This window comes from Leopardus geoffroyi, chromosome A3 (genome assembly GCF_018350155.1).
Source record: "Leopardus geoffroyi isolate Oge1 chromosome A3, O.geoffroyi_Oge1_pat1.0, whole genome shotgun sequence".
In the NCBI taxonomy this organism is placed as follows: Eukaryota; Metazoa; Chordata; class Mammalia; order Carnivora; family Felidae; genus Leopardus; species Leopardus geoffroyi.
The window spans coordinates 58,982,363-59,004,624 of record NC_059336.1 but is presented as its reverse complement, the minus strand read 5'-3'; the positions used below and the strand labels follow the sequence as shown (position 1 = coordinate 59,004,624).

The window sequence follows — 22,262 nt, the reverse complement described above, 5'->3', positions numbered from 1 at the left end:
AGCCCTCCACAGTGGTTGAAAACAGCAAATTATAGCAGCTAGGACTTGCAATTAATTAGGAATTCCAATATATCCAACCAAGTCTTTGATAGGAAAGCTAAGTAAAGTACCCAACTTGGGTCTCAGATATCTAAGAAAATCACTGAAGGGGCACCTGGGTGGCTCAGTCGGTTAAGCAGCCGGCTTCGGTTCAGATCATGATCTTATGGTTCCATGAGTCTGAGCTCCGCATCAGGCTTTCTGCTGCCAACACACAGTCCACTTCAGATCCTCTGTCTCCCTCTCCCTCTGTTCCTCCCCTGCTCATCCTCTCTCTCTCAAAAATTAATAAACATTAAAAAAAAATTTTTAAATGAAATTAAAAGAAAAACACATGATGTAAACAAGTACTGGATGCTATGATCAAATCCACTTTCCTAGTGGCTTGACAATTTGGGTAATACCAAGGATCTTCAGTACCCAGCTCTTCTAAAAGGTTCAATGCAATATTACAATTTCACAAAAGATGTTTTCAGAGGTGTGTACACTACATTTTTCATATTTTTCAAAATCTTCTTTTGGTATTTTAAACTCCAGTCGAAAGAACAGATCTTTCGTCTAGCTTAAGCTATCACCAAAATGAATGTGCATGGTATAATTTCTGATGTCGTTATCAATTCTGCTTAAGTTGTTAAACTAGAATGTAATCTTTTCATTTTTGTGTGTCCTGTGAAAAGCTGACCTTTGTAAGTTTGCTTGGTATGTCATCCATTATCAGAATCATCTCAAAGAGACTATATCCATTCTCTGAGAGAAGTTCCTGATCTTAGCTGGATTCATCAATTAGCTCATCTGTTTCCACTTCATTTGGTGAATCCTCTTCATGTGTGCCATTTGAGCCATTTCCATTAATAATTTGGTCCTTAAGGCAGTGTGTCTTTCAGTTTCTTGGATTTTAATAGATCCTTTGACATATTAACACATTCTCAAAAGCAGTAGATTATATAGAGTTTATCATCAGTATTGTTTCTTAGTATAACCATAAGAAAAGGCTAAGCAAAAAGTGGAGAACCAATATGGTGAGTGTAACTTGGGTGCCAGACTTTTCTCTTAGGCAAACCATGGTCGTCACATGTTCCATTGTCTTTGGTCCTGTTGATGTTAATTTCACACACATAACATCCATTTCACAATACTGCTAAGGTTTTTATCCACAGTGACTACAGTATGAAATCTGTGATTGTATATGTCCATTCCTATCATCTGATCTGCCAATACTCTTGACAAAGCAGACAATGTCATACAAAGATCTTGTGTATTTCTAATTGTACTGCATAGGTTTAGAAAGGGGATCCATTCTAAGTAAACAAACTTCAAAGATACATTCTTTTACCATAAGTGATGAAATAAAATATTTTGTCAAGTAACAAAATGGATCTAATGGTACTGAAATGTTAGAATACTTAGGATTTTTTTTTAAACGTTTATTTATTTTTGAGAGAAAGAGACAGAGAGACAGAGCGTGAGTGTGGGAGGACCAGAGAGAGGGAGACACAATCGGAAGCAGGCTCCAGGCTCTGAGCTGTCAGCACAGAGCCCAACGTGTGGCTCGAACTCACAGACTACGAGATCATGACCTGAGCCGAAGTCGGAGGCCCAACCAACTGAGCCACCCAGGCGCCCCAGGACTTAATATTAGTTATCATACCACTATTTATATTGAAATGGTTACATGCAATTCCTGATTAGGACTTTTAAATAATGATCTCTTCAAAACAGGCTGCCACTATTACTGAAAACTGAACAAAAGGTGGAAGCAAGTGTCATTACCGAGAATTTGAATGTTCAAGTGTTTTTTATTTTATGTAAAGCATGAAACATCACACAGCTTCACCCTTACTGACAAATGTATTACTGAATTTTTTTTTGGCTAATATGACTGGATTTTGACCCCTTTTAAAATTTTTTTATATCAAATATTCTAAAATAACAAAGCTTTTCCTCTTTTGTACAGATACTGCTATATTTGTCTACAGTTAGGTTTCAGATTTCAAATTCTAACACTGACTAAATATCACTGATGAAGCATTTCTAACATCATTCTTGGTTGAATTTTTGCTTTGAATCCATACTTTGTTGCTACATGTTAATATATTTTCAAGTGTGCTTTCAATTTTCAATTAAGTTCATTCAGGTCTTCAACTTGAAATCCTTTTCAAAATAACCATCTTTAACCAAATGGCAAATTGGAATTATCTGTAAGATTTTTCCTTTTAACTCCACACTTCTTTACAAAACCCTTTCTTTGGACAGCAAATTCACTTTTGTGTGTATAAGGCCTCAAAAAGAAGCCTATATCTTCACGTAAAGCTGAACACAAGACTGGAACAGCTCAAATTCTATTGGATTTAACACTTTAAGATCATTTAATGTGGATCCAGACCAGCAGGACCCCAGGGGAGAGCTGCTCTGCAAACATAACGTATTCCCTGAATCTTGGCATCTCTAGGAGCTGGGGGCGTAAGCTGCCACCTCAGTATGCTCCTTTACAGAAAGCCTCCAGTGTCTCATTTGTTTGTGCTCATTTACCATTTCCAATAGAGCATTCTTAGTAGCTTGCTTTGATGCTTCTAACGAATCTGATGTTCCAGAAAATGGTCTTCTGGAAGTCCAATTAGTATAATTCACTGAGCAAAATGACCAATATCTGTAGATTTATCAGTCTGCAATGAAAACTCCCAATTTAATAATCTTCTGGAATACTGTTAATCTGTACGTCACCTGATAAGGCATCAAATCATCTGGCCTATTTCTCTTCTATTTCCTCTGCTAAACAAACAGTGTTGTAATCACTATGGAGCCAATAAAGGGAGCTCTTCTGGAACTGAGACCCTGGGCTTAGCACTTTCTTGCTTCCTGAGTTGCATCAGATACCTTTGTAAGCGAGCTCACAAAATCCCTTTGCCTCCCATAATACCCTTGCAAAGTTACAAGCAAGAGCTCTGCACAAGGTGGGTGTGTAGGGCCCAGGGGCTGTTGTGCTTTGTTTGGTACCATGCCTCCCTCATCTGGCAAATGAGGCCTTACTCTCTGAGGGTACAAATTCAAACTTGCAATCCTCAGTATACCTCCTCCTAATTAACAAGACTCTTCTTTTACCTCCCTAGTGTGTGTGTTCCACCTTTACTCAAAAAGTTATGATGGGAAGTATGTGTTAAAATTAAATTTAAATTAAAAATACCTAAATGTATTGTGGATCTTTATGGCCTTAACAAATTGATACCTAAATAGGTTTTAGGTTGTCTGCATTGTTAAGACTTTTCTTTCTTTGTGTCAAAAATTCCAATGTTAAATATAGGTAAGCGAAATAACATATATCAAATCTCAATTTGCACTTAATTAAAAATTTTAAATTTGGAGTCATATAAATGTTACAATCCCATACAGTCAAAAAGTTTTTGAAAAATTGATTTTCAAAAGCCATGAAGGTCTACAAATGTCTTTTAATGAACTAATAATTAAAACATGGCTTTTAGAAATAAACAGAATTTTGAAACAACTTCAATATGAAGCTAGATCAAGAATCAAGTATCAGCCTCAAATGATAATACCAAAAACCAGTAAGTTTAAAGATATATTACACTACGATCAAATGGGGTTTATTCCCAGGATGCAAGGGCAGCTTAATGTTCCCAGATCAACGTGATACATCCTATCAACAAGAGAAAGTATAAAAACCATATGATAATTTCAAGAGTTGCAGAAAAAGCATATGACAGAGTACAATATCCATTCATAATAAGAACTCTCAACTAGACCTAAAGTAGGTCTAGAGGGAACATACTTCAACATAATAAAGGCCTTATGAAAATATGAAAAACCCACAGCTAACATCATACTCTGGGGAAACACTAAAAGCTTTTCCCCCAAGGTCAGGGAAAAAACAAGGATGTCCACTCTCACCACTTTTACAACATAGTACTGGAAGTTCTAGCCACAGCAATCAAAAACAAAAAGAAATAAAAGGCATCCAAATTGGTAAGGATGAATTCAAATTTTCACTATGTTTAGACGATATCATACTATATAGAGAAAACCCCAAAGGCCACCAAAAAACTACTAGAACTGATAAATGAATTCGGTAAAGTCACAGGATACAAAATCAGTATACAGAAATCTGCATTCCTATACATTGATAATAAAGCAGCAGAAAGTGAAATTAAGAAAACAATCCCCAGACCTGGGACCCAGAGCAGCTCACAGGTGGTAAACAATAGCTCTTCAACTCTGCAATAAAAAATGGCCATTGCAAAAAAAATTTCTACATTGCAAAAAATGAGAAAGAAACAGAACGGAAAGAGTAAAAAAGAAGAGGCAGGGCCTGAAGAATTTGTGATGAGAATAGTACTGGACCGACGTGTAGTGAACAGGAAAGTGGAGTACTTCCTGAAGGGGAAGGGATTTACAGATGCTGACAATACTTGGGAACCTGCAGAAAATTTAGATTGTCCAGAGTTAACTGAAGCATTTCTTAATTCTCAAAAGCTGGTAAAGAAAAAGATGGCACAAAAAGAAAATCTTTATCTGACAGCGAATCTGATGATAGCAAGTCAAAGAAGAAAAGAGATGCTTTTGCCAAAGGTCTTGATCCCAAATGAATAATTGGTGCCACAGACAGCAGTGGAGATTTCATGTTTCTCATGAAATGGAAAGATTCAGATGAGGCAGGCTTGGTGCTGGCAAAAGAGGCAAATATGAAGTGTCCTCAGATTGTAATTGCTTTTTATGAAGACAGACTAACTTGGCATTCTTGTCCAGGAGATAAGCTCAGTAACTGTTTGCATTGTTTTTTATATACATTTATACATATGTAAAATCCGGGTCTTGGTTTTTTGATTTATTAGTGTGAAGAAATAACATTCTAATGAAAATCAAGTTTCACATGTTTGTTTTGAAGTAGTATTGGGGGGAGTTGTTTGGGGTTTTCCATCTATACCACTGGGTATTCTGGGCAAATGAAAGCTTCCTTTATCAGAAAGGAATATTTAAGAATATGGTATATTATTCCCCTGCTTTAGACAACACATTTTCTAAATGTTGGGGGAAATCTTCATAGTTGTTAATCAGAACTTTTTGTTAACTCCTATATGCCTAAGGACCACTCTGGGGTTTTTTTGTTTATTTGGGGGTTTTTTTGTGTGTATACTTAAAATACATATGTAAATGGTTTTTTTTTTTCCTTCCTTTTTTTAACATTCCCCAAAATAAAAACAGCATTTTATTTTTTTTTTAATTTTTTTTTTTCAACGTGTATTTATTTTTGGGACAGAGAGACAGAGCATGAACGGGGGAGGGGCAGAGAGAGAGGGAGACACAGAATCGGAAACAGGCTCCAGGCTCTGAGCCATCAGCCCAGAGCCTGACGCGGGGCTCGAACCCACGGACCGCGAGATCGTGACCTGGCTGAAGTCGGACGCTTAACCGACTGCGCCACCCAGGCGCCCCTAAAAACAGCATTTTATAACCGTGGATAAGCTCATGTTTCTGGGATGCCATCATTTTTAGCAACCTAAGAAATACATTGTTTAAATTGACATTTTTCCTGAAGCCTTAACCTTTCAAATTTTGTAATTAATTGTGCTGTTTTAAAAAAATGTAAGCAATTTAGGGGCGCCTGGGTGGCGCAGTCGGTTAAGCATCCGACTTCAGCCAGGTCATGATCTCGCGGTCCGTGAGTTCGAGCCCCGCGTCGGGCTCTGGGCTGATGGCTCGGAGCCTGGAGCCTGTTTCCGATTCTCTGTCTCCCTCTCTCTCTGCCCCTCCCCCGTTCATGCTCTGTCTCTCTCTGTCCCAAAAATAAATAAACGTTGAAAAAAAAAAAAATTAAAAAAAAAAATTAAAAAATGTAAGCAATTTAAATGGGACAATTTGAAAAGCCATATCAGAATCCATATCTACATTCATACAAATGCAAGTTTATTTGCAAGATCCCTGAAAGGAAAATTTTATCACTACCAACAGTTCCCCACCCAATGAGAAAACTAGACAAGTCCTGGTGTGTTTTAATTAATTAAGCTAAACTTAGTTAAGTGGACATTTAAAGCTTCCTTCTAGTGACCTTTTCAAGAAATTGAAATCCCTGTGCTGTACTAAGTGGTCATGTTTCATGGAATCTTTAACACTTCGTTCATGGAAACCTAATCATAATCAGATGGTTAGAGATGTTGGCAATTTAGCACCTTCTGGAATAAATGGGGGGACAAACGTCTGTAATCTAAACTCTTGACCTGTGTTTTTCGTCTTTACCCCAACTCATTCCTTACATGTAAGCTTAATCTTCTCAGTATTTGAGTTACTGGTTCAGCAGAAACCAGGAGAAGCAGTACCTTTGTAGTCAGAATGTTATCCAACTGTATATTGTTTACTTTATTGTAAATACTGGTAAACAGTGGTCAATAAATAGTTTTATATGCCTTTAAAAAAAAAGGAAAATAATCTCATTTACAATTGCATCAAAAATAAAAAGATACCTAGGAATAAATTTAACCAAGGAGGTGAAAGACTGGTACTGTGAAAACTATAAAACATTGATGAAAAAAATTTAAGACAACACAAAGAAATGGAAAGACATTCCATGCTCATAGGCTAGAAGAACAAATATTGTTAAAATGTCCATACTACCCAAAGCAATCTACAGATTTAATGCAATCCCTATCAAAATACCAACAGCATTTTTCACAGAACTGGAACAAACAATCTTAAAATGTGTATGGAACCATAAATGACCCTGAACAACTAAAGCAATCTTGAAAAAGAAAAACTGGAGGTACCCAATTGCAGATTTCAAGTTATAGTACAAAGCTATAGTAATCAAAATAGTATGGTACTGGCACAAAAACAGACCCATAGGTCAATGGACAGAATAGAAAACCCAGAAATAAACCCACAATTATATGGTCGATTAATCTTCAACAAACGAGGAAAGAATATCCAATGGGAAAAAGACAGTCTCTTCAACAAATGGTGTTGGGAAAACTGGACTATTTTCTTTCACCATACACAAAAATAAACTCAAAATGGATTAAAGACCTACAAGTGAGACATGAAACCATAAAAATCCTTGAAGATAGCACAGGCAATAATTTCTCTGACGTCAGCCATAGAAACATTTTTCTAGATATGTATCCTCAGGCAAGGGAAACAAAAGCAGAAATAAACTGTTAGACTACATCAAAATAAAAAGCTTCTGCACAGCAAAGGAGAAACAATCAGCAAAAACAACAAAAGGCAACTTATGGAATGGGAGAAGATATTTGCAAATGATGTAGCTGATAAAGGGTAAGTATCCAAAATATATAAAGAACTTACACAACACCCAAAAAACAAATAATCCATTAAAAATGGGCATAAGAAATGAACAGAAATTTCTCCAATGAAGACATCCAGATGGCGAACAGACACATCAAAAGGTGCTCAACATCATCATCATCATCATCAGGGAAATACAAATCAAACCTATAATGAGCTACCACCTCACATCTGTCAGAATGGCTAAAATCGACAACACAAGAAACAAGTGTTGATGAGGATGTGAAGAAAAAGGAACCCTTGTGCACTGTTGGTGGGAATGCAAACTGGTGCAGCCACTGTGGAAAACAGTATGGTGGTTCGTCAAAAAATTAAAAATAGAACTATGATCCAGTAATCGCACTGCTGGGCATGTACCCTGAAAATACAGCAACACTAATTCAAAGGGATACATGCACCCCTATGGTACAGCAGCATTATCGACAACAACCAAATTATGGAAGCAACCCAAATGTCTCCTGACTGATGAATGGATAAAGATGTGGTGTGTGTGTGTGTGTGTGTGTGTGTGTGTGTGTGTGTGTGTGTGTGTATACACAATGGAATATTACTCAGCTTTAAGAAAGAATGAAATCTTGCCATTTCAACAACATGGATGGAGTTAGAGAGTATAATACTAAGTGAAATAAGTCTGTCAGAGAAAGACAAGTACCATATGATTTCACTCATATGTGGAATTTAAGAAACAAAACAAGCAAGCAAAGGGGGGAAAAAAAGAGAAAACCAATAGACAGACTCTTAACTATAGAGAACAAACTCATGGGTGCCAGGAGTGGGGGAGGGAGATGGGTGAAATCTGTGATGGGGATTAAGGAGTGCACTTGTTGTGATGAGCACTGAGTAATGTATAGAAGTGTTGAATCACTATATTGTACACCTGAAACTAAAAACCCTATGTTAACTATACTGCAATAAAAATAAAACAACTTTAAAACACTTAAAAGATATTTAAAAAATGAGAACTCCATCATCACTATCTTTGCAACTTTTCTGTAAATTTAAAATTATCCCAAAATAAAATGCTTATTTAAAAATTAAGATGAAATAAATGAATGAAATACAATCAATCACATGTCCTATTTAGCAGTACTAGATACAGATGATTGTGAAAAGAGTGACAGCGATGATAATAAGGGAATAATTATGCATGTCTTCTATGTTAGTAGGAATACGTTTGTGAAAAATAAAGGCAAATTCAAGAACAAAAGTCACTAACTTATACTGGCATAAAAGGCAAAAAACTTCACTGATGCTAAGCCATTTGCAGTAAAATAATGAGCCTGTGGGGAGGTGGAGGAGGAGCTGGGTGGCTGCTACAGAATGTTCCCTGGGGATACTGTAGAGCATATATTATATGCCAGTTCAGTAATGGCTCAATTCAGGAAGTGTACCCAAAAACCCCACAAATTATGTCCACCCACATTTCCAACTTGTAGAGGTGTTAGTTGTAAAAGGCACCAGGATCTCATGGCCCTAAAAATTCCCTTCCTAGTCTCCCTCGTTGGGAAGTCCTGTCAGAGCCCCATCCAACACCAGAACCATATGGCCCTGGGTCCAGAAACCATCTTGGCATTACTAACCCACCTCTATGAGTTTCAAAGATCCAAGGAATACCTTACGGTTAAAGCCACGTAATACCCCATAGGTATCAAAACTGATTTCTTTGTTACTGGTCACCACTGCTTAAACTTGAGAGAAGTGGGGTCTTACCTGCTGGAAAAATGATACGGTCCTTCAAAAGAGTAGGCTAAAATAACCATCTATTAAGGCAACCAGGGTCTGCTGCCCCACACATTCCACAGCCCAGCAGTTCCCAGCATGTTGTCCTCAGAACTAGTGAGTCGGAAACTCTGGAGTGGGGCCCAGGAACCTGTGTTTTAACAAGCCCTCCAGCTGATTCTGATGCATGCTGAAGTTTGGGAACCACTACCATAGGCCATACAGTACAGTACTGAAAATCTGTTACCAGTAACCCCAAACCAGAAACATCTGTGGACTCAAGTCTAAATGAAATTTTAAATGAGAACTTCAGAGTCATGCCCAAAGCGTCTCTGTGTCAAAGCAGAACAGAGCCTAAATTTTTTCCTTAGTATTTCTTACCTGGAGGGATATGAAGTCTATATAACAGCTTAATTTTTTCATTCATTTCTCCATTATACATAACATCTGCAAAAACAGAAAAGAGACTGAGTATATGCAAATGGTTAAAGTACATTTGTCATGACACAAACTCACTGTGGGGAGAGAACTTAGTAAGGTCAATACTTGTTGACCCAATACCTCGTTGCCACTACCCCCAGACACACTATGTTTGAAATGAAAATGTAAAAGGTAGCAATTGGTCACTATTGACCGGTAAGATAACCTCGTGAACTTTGGCCTCACACAGTCTGAAAGATTTTAATTTTTTGTGCAAGACTTAGGAACGTGGCTCCTAACAAGCCACCACCACACCCTGGGTACCGGAGGAGAACAAGGGCAATGACCTTGTATGTTGACAGTGTGGGCCCTTCTCACCCTCCTTAAGGAAGCATAAAATTAGACATGAGAGGAGCCTGCAGAGTGGTTTCTAAAATCACAAAATCATGTCAGGCCCGTGCCCAAATACATTTCATCGTGTGGGTCTGCCTGCTCCACAGTCCACCTTGTCTTGTGTTCACGGACTCCCGTCCCAAATTAACTTGCCACGGTGAAGACCCACAGAGTCCTACCGAGACAGCTCACAAATGCTTTGAATTCGATCAGATGATCCATGTTGTCATCCAGGAGCCTGAAAGTCCTTTCAGCGAGGATCTCCGTGTGGGCCCCACAGGTCCAGGGCGAGACAAGCTGAAACAGGTGTGTAAACTGCCGGACGTCTATGCGGTACTGCTCTGCATAGGGCCTGCTGGGGTCATGGCGCGGGGCCACCGGCCTGGGCTGCTCCCAGTAGCAGCTCATCATGTGTTCTCTCTTAAAACAAGAGAGAGGGATCTTTGAGAGATGGTGGTCCCTGGAGGAGCCCGCACGCTTACAAGCCACGGTCCACACAGCCCTCTCTCAGGACTCACCTGGCCTTGGAAAATATGTATTGAATAAGCAATATTATAACACAAGTGAAAAAATTAAAGCACTTGCAATCTCATTACTCTAACCAGACATGTAAAACATTTCCCTTGTTACCTTCTTGTACTTCTTACTCACATGAATATGTAATTTTGACCTCTTTTTCTAAGGTTACTTTTTTCATGATAGCAAACTACACCTAACAAAATTTACCGTTTTAAACCATTTTAACCATTTTTTCAGTGTGTACTTTAGCTGCCATAGTGTTAATTCTAGGAGACCTAATTTTTATTCTATTGTCTCATAAAATCACACCTGAAAACGACAAAGCGCTAACTAGACAAGTCTACAGAATACAGCAGAAACCGGTAGCATGGGTTGCCTGTCAGGAGGGAAAACGGGTGGGGACCCCAATGTAGAACCAAGTCCTTTTACTGTATACTTGCTTACAGGTTTTGAATTTTGAACCAAATGACTATATTAACAATTCAAAAAAACCAGAAAAAAAAAATAGGGACTCAAAGTCTTAGGACTATACCAACAACTACAGCAATCAAAACTGGCCGTGTCCCTGAGGCTCGCCTCTTTAGGACCATCTTTTACACCCATACTAAATCACCTCCTGGGGCATCTCGACTCATAGAAATGGCTCCCAGTGACTGCAGGGTTCTTCACAATTTCACTGCCCTCCACCTGTAAGAGTGGCACAGACACAAGTGTGGATGCTGTAATACACAAGCACATATCCTTGGATGAAAACCAAAATGCCATTTCTAATTTTACTGTTGTGTTGGTTGGCAGCCGAATTCTTCAAATAGCCTTTGTAGAATTGTGAAAGATGCCACAGGAACTTTTCAGTGTGAAACAAAGGTCTAATGAATTTCCACTCCTAAAAGCCCCAGACATACTATGAAATTCCATGTACATTTGTGCATCCTGTGATGCTAAACACCCACAGAATCCTGCCAAGAAAACAATTACAATAAGCAAACCAAGGACTTGGCACTGTTGGACCTCATTAGTGGAACTGACTTTTGAAAAAATCAAAAACACTTTAGCAATACAGGCTACAGTTTGGTTTGTGTATCCCTGAGGAACTCATCCTACAGAAACTGCAGCACCGGTGTCCAGATAAAGGCACAGAGAGCTCAGGGCAGCAGTTTATAAAGCAGCAAAAAACTGGAAACTTCAATGCCTCTCGATAGGTAAATGGTTAAGTAAATTATGGTTCAACCCCACGGTGAAACTGTACAGCTATTTTAAAAAATTTTTTAATGTTTTTATTTATGTTTGAGAGAGACAGAGACAGTGTGAGTGGGGGAGGGGGAGAGAGGGAGACACAGACTCTGAAACAGGTTCCAGACTCTGAGCTGTCAGCACAGAGCCCAATGTGGGGCTCACACTCACGAACTGTGAGATCATGACCTGAGCTGGTGGGACGCTAAACTGAGCCACCCATGTGCCCCAAAACTGTACAGCTATTTTTTACATGAGAAAAGATCTGTATATATTACTATAAAAATATCCATGATAAAAAAATGTACGGAAAAAAATGTGTGTGTGTGTGTGTGTGTGTGTGTGTGTGTGTGTGTGAGAGAGAGAGAGAGAAAGAGAGAGAGAGAGAGAGAGAGAGAGAAAGACATAGTATAAAAGGGAAAAAAAATCAGGAAAGATACTCACCAATTTGTTAATAGGAATTACCTGTACAAGGGTAGGACTGCAGGTGGAGACAGGATGAGACCCTTTCATTTTTGCTTAAAAGTTTCTTCTTTTTTTTTTTATGGGAAGAATAGGTATAATTTTATTTTCTTTGTTTTGTGATTTTTAATTAAAAGTTGAAAATAAGTCTTAACCAGAATATGGAAGCAAGCAAAATATTAAAGAGACCAAATAAACTTTTAAAAGTTTATTTATTTTAAGAAAGAGCAAGAGCAAGGGGGGGTGGGCAGAGAGAGAGAGAGAGAGAGAGAGAGAAAGAGAGAGAATCCAAAGCAGACTCTATGCTGCCAGTGCAGAGCCCACTATGGGGCTCAAACCCACAAATCAGGAGATCATGACCTGAGCCAAAATTAAAAATCATACACTTAACCAACTGAGCTACCCAGGTGCCCCCAAATATTATTAAACAGCCTGATAATTCATTCAAGAGTGAATGAATTTAACAGATCATTAATAAGAGCAGGTTTATGGAATACATAAATAACTGTTTTTCAGGTGTTTGGTGTTTCCAGAAATATTCTGTGACACCAAGTTTGTATTATATTGTTCACATCTTACTGGGGTAAGATTAATGATACTGTTCTCAATTTGAGAGAATAGGAGACAGACATCACAAATCTGAATTTATATAATTTGGAAGACTGCTTTACAACACGGATGGACCATGAAGGCATTATGCGAAGTGAAATAAATCAGGCAGGAAAAAAAAGAAAAATATTGTATTGATCCCAATCTTATGTGGAATCTAAAAACAAAATGCCAAACTCGGAAAAAGAAATCAGACTTGTGGTTCTCCGAGGCTGGGGTGAGGAGTGGGGGAACTGGGTGAAGTGGCCAGAAGGTACAAATTTCCAGTTATAAGAAGCACTAGGGATGTAATGTATGACGTGACGACTATAGTTAAGGGCTATATGGTATACTTGAAAGTTGCTAAGAGAGTGGATCCCAAAGTTCTCATCACAAGAAAAAAAAATTCTTTTTTTTTTTTTTTTTGTATCCATATGAGATGGGTGCTAATTAAGCTTACTGTAGTAATCACCTCACAATATACGTAAGTCAAGTCGTCATGCTGCATGCTTTAAACTTACAGTGCTCGATGCTGGTCATATCAATAAAACTAAAAGAAAAAAATTGCATTCAAACCTTAAAAAACTGCTTTAAATTAGCAATAAAAATAGATTTCATTAAGTATCAACCACATGGTTCATCTTGAATAGGAAAGAGTATGTAATGAAGATGGTCAGAGCTACTGCTTGTTAACACAGAAGGATCATGCCCATTCATTCCAGGCTTAGGGAAGGATGCAGTGAAGTTATGGAACAGACTCCTTATTAATAACCTATCATGTATTTATAAAGCAATGGAAGGGTATCTCTAGGTGAACCTTTCCCTGAGAAGATGAAATTCTGACTGAAAAGACCAGAGGTGTATGTAAAACCCAACTAGAGAACATTATACCCCACACAGTACTTAGGCAAGTACTAGGACACATGATGTCAGGCTATGAAAGCCAAGGGAATTCAGAGAAGGCCAGAAGCATGGAGAGAAAGGACAGTCTGACAGGGCTCTTACGTGGTGGGGCACATGCAGACTCTGGGCCCAGAAGCACTGGAGCGAGTACATAAAGTGCTGTACAACGCAATCAGACACCATGATTATCATGCTATTTTCCTGCAATTTCCTTTGGAAGTGTATCTTAAAAAAATGTTTTGTATTTATAGTTCTTAAGTTTCTATTTGTAGTTAGTCCTAAGAGTTGGAAAGCTAACTACAAACAAAATTTTATTAAGTACCAAACACATCGTTAACAGGAAAGACAGAAATAGGAAAACAGCTCTACCTTCTTTAAATACTCTTTGTATTAAAGATGAACATGGCTAGTATTTAATGAATTTTACTCATTTAAACCAATCTTTTAAATTATATAAATTCAGATTTGTGTCGGGTCTTAGACTGAGAACAGTTAGCCTTAAATAAACGAAATACTTTCACGCTAAACAACACACTTGTCTACCTGTCTTTATGTTTCTAGTATTCCCTATTTTTCCTCCTCGAAAGTCGAAGAGAGGTGGGGGCTTGGGACACCAGTAAGCTTTGACTTCATATTTTCTCTTCTCAACAGAAGAAACTATCAAACTTGAAGACAGGGGATGTTCATAGAAGACACGGGTCTGAGAAGTCCTCCCTATACATCCTGCTCACTAGGAACGAGGGTGCCAGGACTCTAGGCCAACAGCCATTTCAGTGACTGCAGGCAAATATGCCACGACAGATGTGCACAAGGTTCAGACCACCTCTACTGCTCTGCTTAGAAGCACCTGACGTGTAGCTTAGTACTATTTCCATCAGTTTGACAATCTGAGTTCAGGAAGGACAGCAGCTCAGAGTCCCCACCAGGAAGGGTTCTGGAAGCCAGACTCCAGACTTGCTTTCTCCAACTGTCCTTTCTCCCCCTTCACTGCCATAGTGTCAGGTGTGGGTCACCTAAATCCTGCCTGTCTTCCCCATTTTCATCTGCTGTTTCAAGCAAGGACAGTTCTAGCAGGGTTATGGAAAATTTTCTCTGCTGCGTGATTTAAGTAGCAAGATCTGGATATCTACTTCAATATCCAAATATTAGAAATACGGTTTAGTATATTTAGTATCGTCAATGATAGCCTGTAAGGTCATTTTAAAATGAGTAAGACTACGTGGCAACATGGAAAAGTGCTAGTAAGAGTATCAAGGGCAAGTCAAGTATAAAGTAGCGCACTCTATAAAGCCAAATATCAAAATATGTCAACATGTATTACGGATGGGAGTAGGAGTCATTACGAAGCATAGGAGGTGGTGATGACAGTAATGGTCACTGTTCCATGTACTCAGGCCTGGGAACTCCATGGAGAACCGTGAAGAATGGGTTACCGGCACCCAAGGCCCTCAGCAGAGCACAGCTCTCGTGTGTGAGCCGCAGGCAGGCGAGGAGAAGATGGAGCCAGCAAGTGGGGCAGCTCCGGCCTTTGCTGCCACTGAACAGGCGCGTGGCAGACTCCGCGGCTTTTCCACGTGCTCACCCACCCACCCCGGCAGGCCGACAACATGGGCTTGGCCTTTCACTCCCCCATTTGCCCAGAGTTTCCTACCTTGAATAAGTCATAGAGTTCTTCCAGGTCTTCAGGAAGAATGGAGACTTCTGGGGTAACAACGCGGAGCTTGAAAGAAGAATGAACAGCAATGGAGTGAGTTCTGTGCCAGCACCTAGGAGGATCGGAGGAACAGGGGGCTCTTCTTGCTCGTAGGGGGGCGAGGGGACGCCAGGCGCCAGTCCTGTCTACCAGAACAGCCTGTTCCTCTCTGACGCAAAGATCACCATATGGTAACTTTCTCAAGGTGTTTACCCTCAACCTTTCCAATTCACACATCAGTGCCTCAGGACAAATGTGTAGGTTCTGACAGAAGTCAAACTCTAGCAAAGACAGGGCTTGGGCAGGAAGTTCCTCCTGAATAACAATGAACACTGCAGGCCTTCTGTGCTAGGCATTTTATATATCAGACTTCATTTAATCCCGGATGCTGGGTATTAGTATCCTCATTTTACAACCGGGTAAGCTGGGGCTCACGGTGGTTAAACTGCTCACAGTCTGACTTGAGAACCTCTGCTGTTTCTATACCAAGTCATTCTAATTCAATGGGGGGTGGGTACAAAGCTGGCATTAAGTTTATGTATTTATTTTTAGTAATCTCTACACCTAATGTGGGGCTTGAACTCATGACCCTGAGATCAAGAGTCGCAGGCTCTTCTGACTGAGCCATGCAGGCACCCCAAAAGCTGGCATTCTTATGAGACCAACAGGAGACCAGAGCCCAGGTTAGTGCCTGACTGCCATTCTGATAACCCTTGACTCACCACATTCTGCTTTGTGGTATCTTCATGGCCTTGGAGAACCCTGATCCTGTGCTTACAGCGCAGATGCTCAATCTGCTCCACAGACTGATCTCCAAATTTCTGCAGAGAAACAGAGAGTCACTCATGCACAGAATCCATTTTTGCATACAAACAGAGGAAAGTAGTAGTAGTCAGGGAACTTCCCTCAAAACCAACCTCTGAACAAGTTTCCAAGAGGGCGAGGGTGGGGATGGGGCCAGGTCCAGTTACCTCATAGGAGTCCCGGATCAGGTCGGCAATGTCAGTCACAGGGTAGGGCTCCTGGTCATCAGAGAAAAAGGCATGGTGGCTGCCGACTGAGAGTCCAGGGCTGTCCTCATTCTTAACGTGATCTAGAAACCTGAGCACACAACCCACCTTTGAAGCACTGGTTTCCTCTCTCACCTGAGCACCACACCACACCCACTACCTTCACAGGGGCCGTGAAACATCTCAGAGCATTTTCAGAGTTCATTTGTCTTCAAACACTGGGAGGAGGGCAAGGTAGCAAGCACTGTGCTCCTTTAGAGAAAAGGAGACATCCCTAATGCCAGACTTGTTGATCTGGGCTCCATGGGTGGGTTTGCAGAGATCGGGAACTCTCTGGAAGCCAATACAAACTTCTGTGCATACGTGCAATTGTAAGCTTCCACAGCGTTCTGAAAGGGAAACTCTCATCTGTCTTTCACCTTGCCCTCAGTTCCAAGAAACCCAGGTTCCAGTCCTCAGCCTCATGGGGCTTTTCTTTCACTGTAACACACCAGCCCCTGCACATCAAATGTCTGAAACCTCCAGCTAGCTGCCTGAGACCACCATTTCCTAGTGCCCACCTGCCCCATTCAAGGCCACTCTGAGTGTGTATCTCCTCAGAGAAAAGCACTGAGAGCCCACTCTCCTCCTGTACCCTCTCACTAGCTGGAGAGGAGTGGGGAAGATGGCGCTTTTCACCACACACAGCCAACAGTGCCACCTGATAGGATGACAAGTGGCAGAGTGGAAGGAAAAATTCCACAATGATGGCCCTGCTGGGCACCTGCTGCTGCCTTTACCCATCATCTGTCTGGCAGAGCCCTCGGCTGCCCGCCTCGCCCCCCAGGAGCCCACCTGCTGAGGACCATGAGGGCCTGGCCATCGTCCTTGCTGCTGCACAGGCCCTCAGCGTTGGCTTCCAGCACGGCCAGCCCCAGCTGGAAAATGGCTTTGATCCCATCGTAGAAGAAGCAATCCACAACGCTCACCGCGCTCTCCAGAGGCATAATGCTGAGGAACAGAGTCAGGAACCACGAGAGAGAGATGGACGCTAGGGCTGAGAGGTCGTTCATGTGCTCCGCCAGCTCGGGGAGGTGCTCCTTGATGAGTTCCTCAAAGACTGACTGGTCCACCTGGGCCCCTGGAAAAGGCAGGCCATGGAGACTTGGTTGGGCAGGGAGTCACACTTTCTAAAGTTAGCCTGAAACTGAAACTAATCTTAGATGATCAGAACAATGAAACCAAATTGGAGTCCAGAAAAGGACTCACACTTAACTGATTTTTGACATTGACTAGGGTAATTCATTGGGGATAGTATTTTCACAAAATAATGCTCAATCAGAGGATACCTGTGTGGGGGAGGGGGGAGGGGGGTGGGAACCTCGAGTCCTACTTCACATCACACAAGAAAATACATCTGAAATGTGTCACAGACCTAAATATAAAGCTAATACTATAAAGCTTCTCAAGGAAAATAGAGGAAAAAGGCAAAATTCCTTAGGACACAAAAAAGCACTAGCCACAGAAAAAGTTATAAATTGGACTTCATGAAAATTAAAGACTGGTGTTCTTCAAAAAACAATAAAATAATAACACAAACTGTAAACTCAGAAAATATTTGTAATACATATACCTGACAAAGGTCTTGTATTCAAAACAACAACTCTTGCAACTTAGTCATCAATAACCAATTTTTTCTTTAAATAGGCAAAAGATGTGAGCAGACACTTCAAAGGAGACAATAAACAAATGGCCAGGAAGCACAGAAAAATATGTTGAAGACCCTTAATCAAAGAAAGGCAAATTAAAGCCTCCATGACAGATCCCTTCTTACCCACTAGAATGGCAAAAATTAAAAAGACAATTCCAAGGACTAACAGGGATGTGGAGCAGCTAGAACTTCTACATTGCTGGTGTGAGATGTGTGACTACAGAATATCTTGCTTTGAAAAACAGTTTCTTACAAAATTAAAAATACATCTAACCTAGGACCTAGCAATTCTACTCCTAGGTAAATACTCCAGAAAACAGACAAACTTTATTCACAAAGAGACTTCTACAGGAATGTGTACTGCAACTTTACTTACAATAAAAAACCTGGAAGCAACTCAAATCTCTACTAACAGGTGACTGGATAAACAAATCATGGTATAAATGTACAGTGAAGGGCTACTCGACAATAGGAAGGAACAAATTACTGATGCACCAACAACCTCATGTTATACAAAGGAAGCCAGACACAAAAGAGATTACATTCTCTGTCATTACATTTATACCAAGTTCAAGAATGGGTTGAACTAATCCGTGGTGATGGAAATCAGTATCCTGCCACAGGTGGGGAAGGGGCAGAAGGGAACTTTGTGGGTTATGGAAATACTCCACCCTGCACTGGGTGGTGGTCACACAGTGTGCACATTATCACTGACAGTCTGCTGGTCACCGAGGAGTATGAACTGTGCCATTGCAACACCATCAACAGATGACCGCTTTGGCAACTTGCCTCCCGATGTCCCTGAGGTCTGATGAATCTGTACTACCATGTACAAGGTTAAACTGCCTCCCACAACATAAAGTACAAAGGGGAGCACTCGGGCACATGAAGGGAACCAGGAAAGACAGTCTAAAGTGTACCGAAAGACCACTAAAAGGCACCAAGTGGTCACCTCCTTCCCAGCTAACCCCCCCCCCCCCTTTACTCTCAGTGGTCATCACATTCCCTCAGGTCTTTGGATACCAGTCTTCAGAAAGCATCTTCTTCCTGCCTTGCTCCTACATCCAGTCCTTTACCAAATTCTGTCTCAAATTCGTTCTTTTGTTTCTGTTCTCACAGCTGCCACCCTAACATTAGGCCACCTCCAGAAAGGGTATCTAAGAGTATCACCAAGCAGAGGCAATTTTTCTGTCACTTGTCCACTAGGAGGTGCTGGACCACAAAATAATGCAAGTTCAAATCAGCCATAAGAAGAAAAGAAGGCATCAAATGTGTGCCTGAGAGCTGTGGGGTCACAGGTCTGCCCAGAGCCCAGCAGCAACAAATGGACCTTCTCACTATCAACGTATGCAAGTGGTGGGGGTCTGGAGGCGTTTCCAAGTGTGCCCTTCAGGTCCAGCCTCGAGGGTCACCAGCACTGCTCCATGTGCCTCCTCCCCTCGGGGCGAAAGGGATCATCTGTCTGCATGAGCTCCTTGGATACTGAGAGGAAGACCACCCTCCGTTTCCAGGCCACAGGGAAAAACCTCTCTGGTTTGCACTCTTCAACTTGTTTCCTGAGCCTAAGAAATTTTCTTTTCAGGTTACCTCACTACACCATTTTGCTAGAATAGTGCAGAGAATTACACCGGTTAGTTGTGCAAATTCAAGAGCCAAGCAGGGTTTGTACAGAGACCAGCTGAGCAGCACAGGGGATTTTTTACTGAGAACTGATGACACATGTCTTGGCCCAGGCTATGTCCCTACTCCCCAAGCACAGAGGACGAGGAGGAAGGGGAAGGAGGCACATTACCAATGACTCGGTGGTTGAAGTAGTCGGGGAGCATCCGCTCACACACAGCAACCAGCAGCCAGAAGGCCTCCTCCTCCTTGGCATACAGCAGCAAAACGGAGGTCAGGATGTTCATGGACTGCTCGGGTTCACAGAGGAGGGGACGGTTAGTGACCAGGCCACACAGACACTAAAAACCACACAAGTCAGACTGCAGATGAGAGACCCAGGGCAGCCCAACCACACTGACACTCATGAGGTGGAATGATCACGTTATCAACATGGTCCCCACAAGACACACCAGGCTGAGTGACCAGCCATCGTCCCAATACTGTCCCCATCTAGTAATGCTGAGCCTCAGGCTCAGGTCAAATCCAACCATTCTGTATGTTCAAACACACACAAGACATTCACACACTGATTTTGCTTATTTACAGGAAAACAAAGTTTAAAGTCTTCTATTTTCAAATATCAGACACGCCTCTAACCCCGTCTCATGCTGGGGCCGGAGGGAGGGTGTTTTAATTTACTGAGTTTTATTTTGTGCTTCTTTACCACATCCCTGAGTAAACTTCCCAAGCAAACTCAGCAACTGCTCCGAGGACATCTTACCTCCACTTGTGCTTCCTGAAGGAAAGGGACTGACCCCAAACATCTTTTTCCTCCCCAAATGGCACTATTTTTTTAAATAATCCCCACAACTTCTGTAGAGATCTAGAAAAATAAAGCTCCACAGAAGGGTTATCAGTGCCGTCCTACAGCGGAGGCCTGGAGGGGTGGTGGAGACAATATGTCCTACCGTGGACAGCAACTCAGCATGTGCACTGCTCTTTGCTCCAAGCAAAGTTTCTAATTTCAAGTAATCAGCCTGTTTGACTATATGAAGATGATTCCTTCAGCCTTATTTGATACATTCTTTCAGGGAAGGGACGAAGCATAGAGCCCTCACAGAACAGTCAGTACCAGACAGCCAAGAACACCAGGAGCTGAAGCCCAGCAGATCAACACAAGACATGGACTCAACACAAGACTGCTCCTCACTGCACGCCTCACCTGGCAGTACCCAATTTTAGGGTTCCGGTGGGCATAAGCCGTCAGGACTCTCCTCAAAGCAGCAATTCCGGTTTCATTTTGGAAGGCGGGGTGCTCTGGTAAGGAACGGTGCAGGTCCCGTTCTATCTCCTCCGTCACCAGGCAACATTTTCCCATGGACTCCTCCACCAGATTACCATAGTAACCGGGATGCGAGGCGAGATCAGTTACGGCATCTGACGATTTAAAAGTAATTTTTCAAGGGGGTGGATTACCAGGATAGAGTCAACATGGGGAGGGGGCTTGTCCTGCCGGAAGACCTCAATGGGGTCTCATTACTTGAGGGACATAAAGTATTTTGAGACCACACACTTTGTTTTTCTGCCAAAAACAAAGAAAGAAAGAAAATGAAATAATGTGGCTTTTCTAAGAATAACCTTACATAGAGGGAAACAGCTCATACTAGAAATAACTGTATTAATATGTTTTTAATAAGTTGTATTCTCTCGTAACAGGAAGAGTGGATATGTGGGTGTATTCATACATACAGATGTACACACAATTTTCATATATTAACTCAATAAATTACTGAGCATGTATGTGTGAAACATGTACAATTATGCTTAAGTAATCACACAATTATCAAGGAGCCAACAAGCCAACAACAAGAAAGTCTGAGGCCGGGATCATGATGTGCAGGTCGACCAAGCATAGCCCACCTACTGCTGAGCTCCCACCCAAGCCTCTGACAGGCAGATGACATCAGGGGAGGCATCCATAACACATGAGGATCCCATTCCCTTATCAGCCAGCACCAGGGCACCTGTGCTTCCAGCCAATGGTCCCGCTTGGGCACTAGCGGCAGGTGGGGCTCCAGTCCTGAGACCAGCCCCACACAGGGAGGTCCCAGGAGAGCAGGGCAAGCAGAAAGGGCCCAGTTCTGCCTTTAAATGCTAGGTAAGGTTTTTTACTTCTGACTGGGTTTAGTATACTACGCTCCTCAACTCTCCCATCTGCTGTGATTCCCATCACATCTGATAAACAACCATTACGGCACTCCCCTGTCATCAATGCTTAATACTAACAGCTGTCACTCATTACGCAACAGCCTAAACACCACAGCAATCTTTCTGTCAACACTACTGCTTGAAAGGAAAGACAGCCCTTTATGAACTAGCCTTTTTTTTTTTTAAATAAAACGTGTGTGTATTTTCATTAAAGAGGCAGACGGTAAGCCGGTGGCATTAACAGGTGTCACTCATTGGGTGGTAAGATTATGAGTCATGTTACTTTCTTTGCTCGTTCCTCTCTATTTTCTTTCCAACTCTGAGTAGGGGTTGTTTCTATTAGACACAAAAATACAGAAGGCATTTTTTAATTTTAAAAAGGCCTGTCTTTGGTGGGCAGCTACAGAAACAAGGCAACAGGTGGGGGGGCTCAGAATGTGAGACAAGGTGAGCAGTGGTAGCAGACCTATCAATAAAT

The 22,262-nt window shown here is 41.4% G+C and overlaps 1 protein-coding gene and 1 pseudogene across 6 annotated transcripts in view; one reads left to right on the top strand and one right to left on the bottom strand.

Annotated features, from left to right (window-relative positions):
- TBC1D8 (TBC1 domain family member 8) overlaps positions 1 to 22,262 on the bottom strand; it is a 112,137-nt gene that overhangs the window by 5,385 nt on the left and 84,490 nt on the right. For all 6 annotated transcript variants that reach the window (XM_045445682.1, XM_045445681.1, XM_045445679.1 and 3 more), the window contains 8 exons: positions 20,799 to 21,013; positions 19,767 to 19,884; positions 17,119 to 17,404; positions 16,246 to 16,375; positions 15,997 to 16,095; positions 15,233 to 15,301; positions 10,059 to 10,299; positions 9,448 to 9,513 (listed from right to left, as the gene is read on the bottom strand). In XM_045445682.1, the coding sequence (XP_045301638.1) occupies positions 9,448 to 9,513; positions 10,059 to 10,299; positions 15,233 to 15,301; positions 15,997 to 16,095; positions 16,246 to 16,375; positions 17,119 to 17,404; positions 19,767 to 19,884; positions 20,799 to 21,013 (1,224 nt within the window). The remainder of the gene's footprint in view (positions 1 to 9,447; positions 9,514 to 10,058; positions 10,300 to 15,232; positions 15,302 to 15,996; positions 16,096 to 16,245; positions 16,376 to 17,118; positions 17,405 to 19,766; positions 19,885 to 20,798; positions 21,014 to 22,262) is intronic.
- LOC123580651 lies at positions 3,924 to 4,914 on the top strand (annotated as a pseudogene).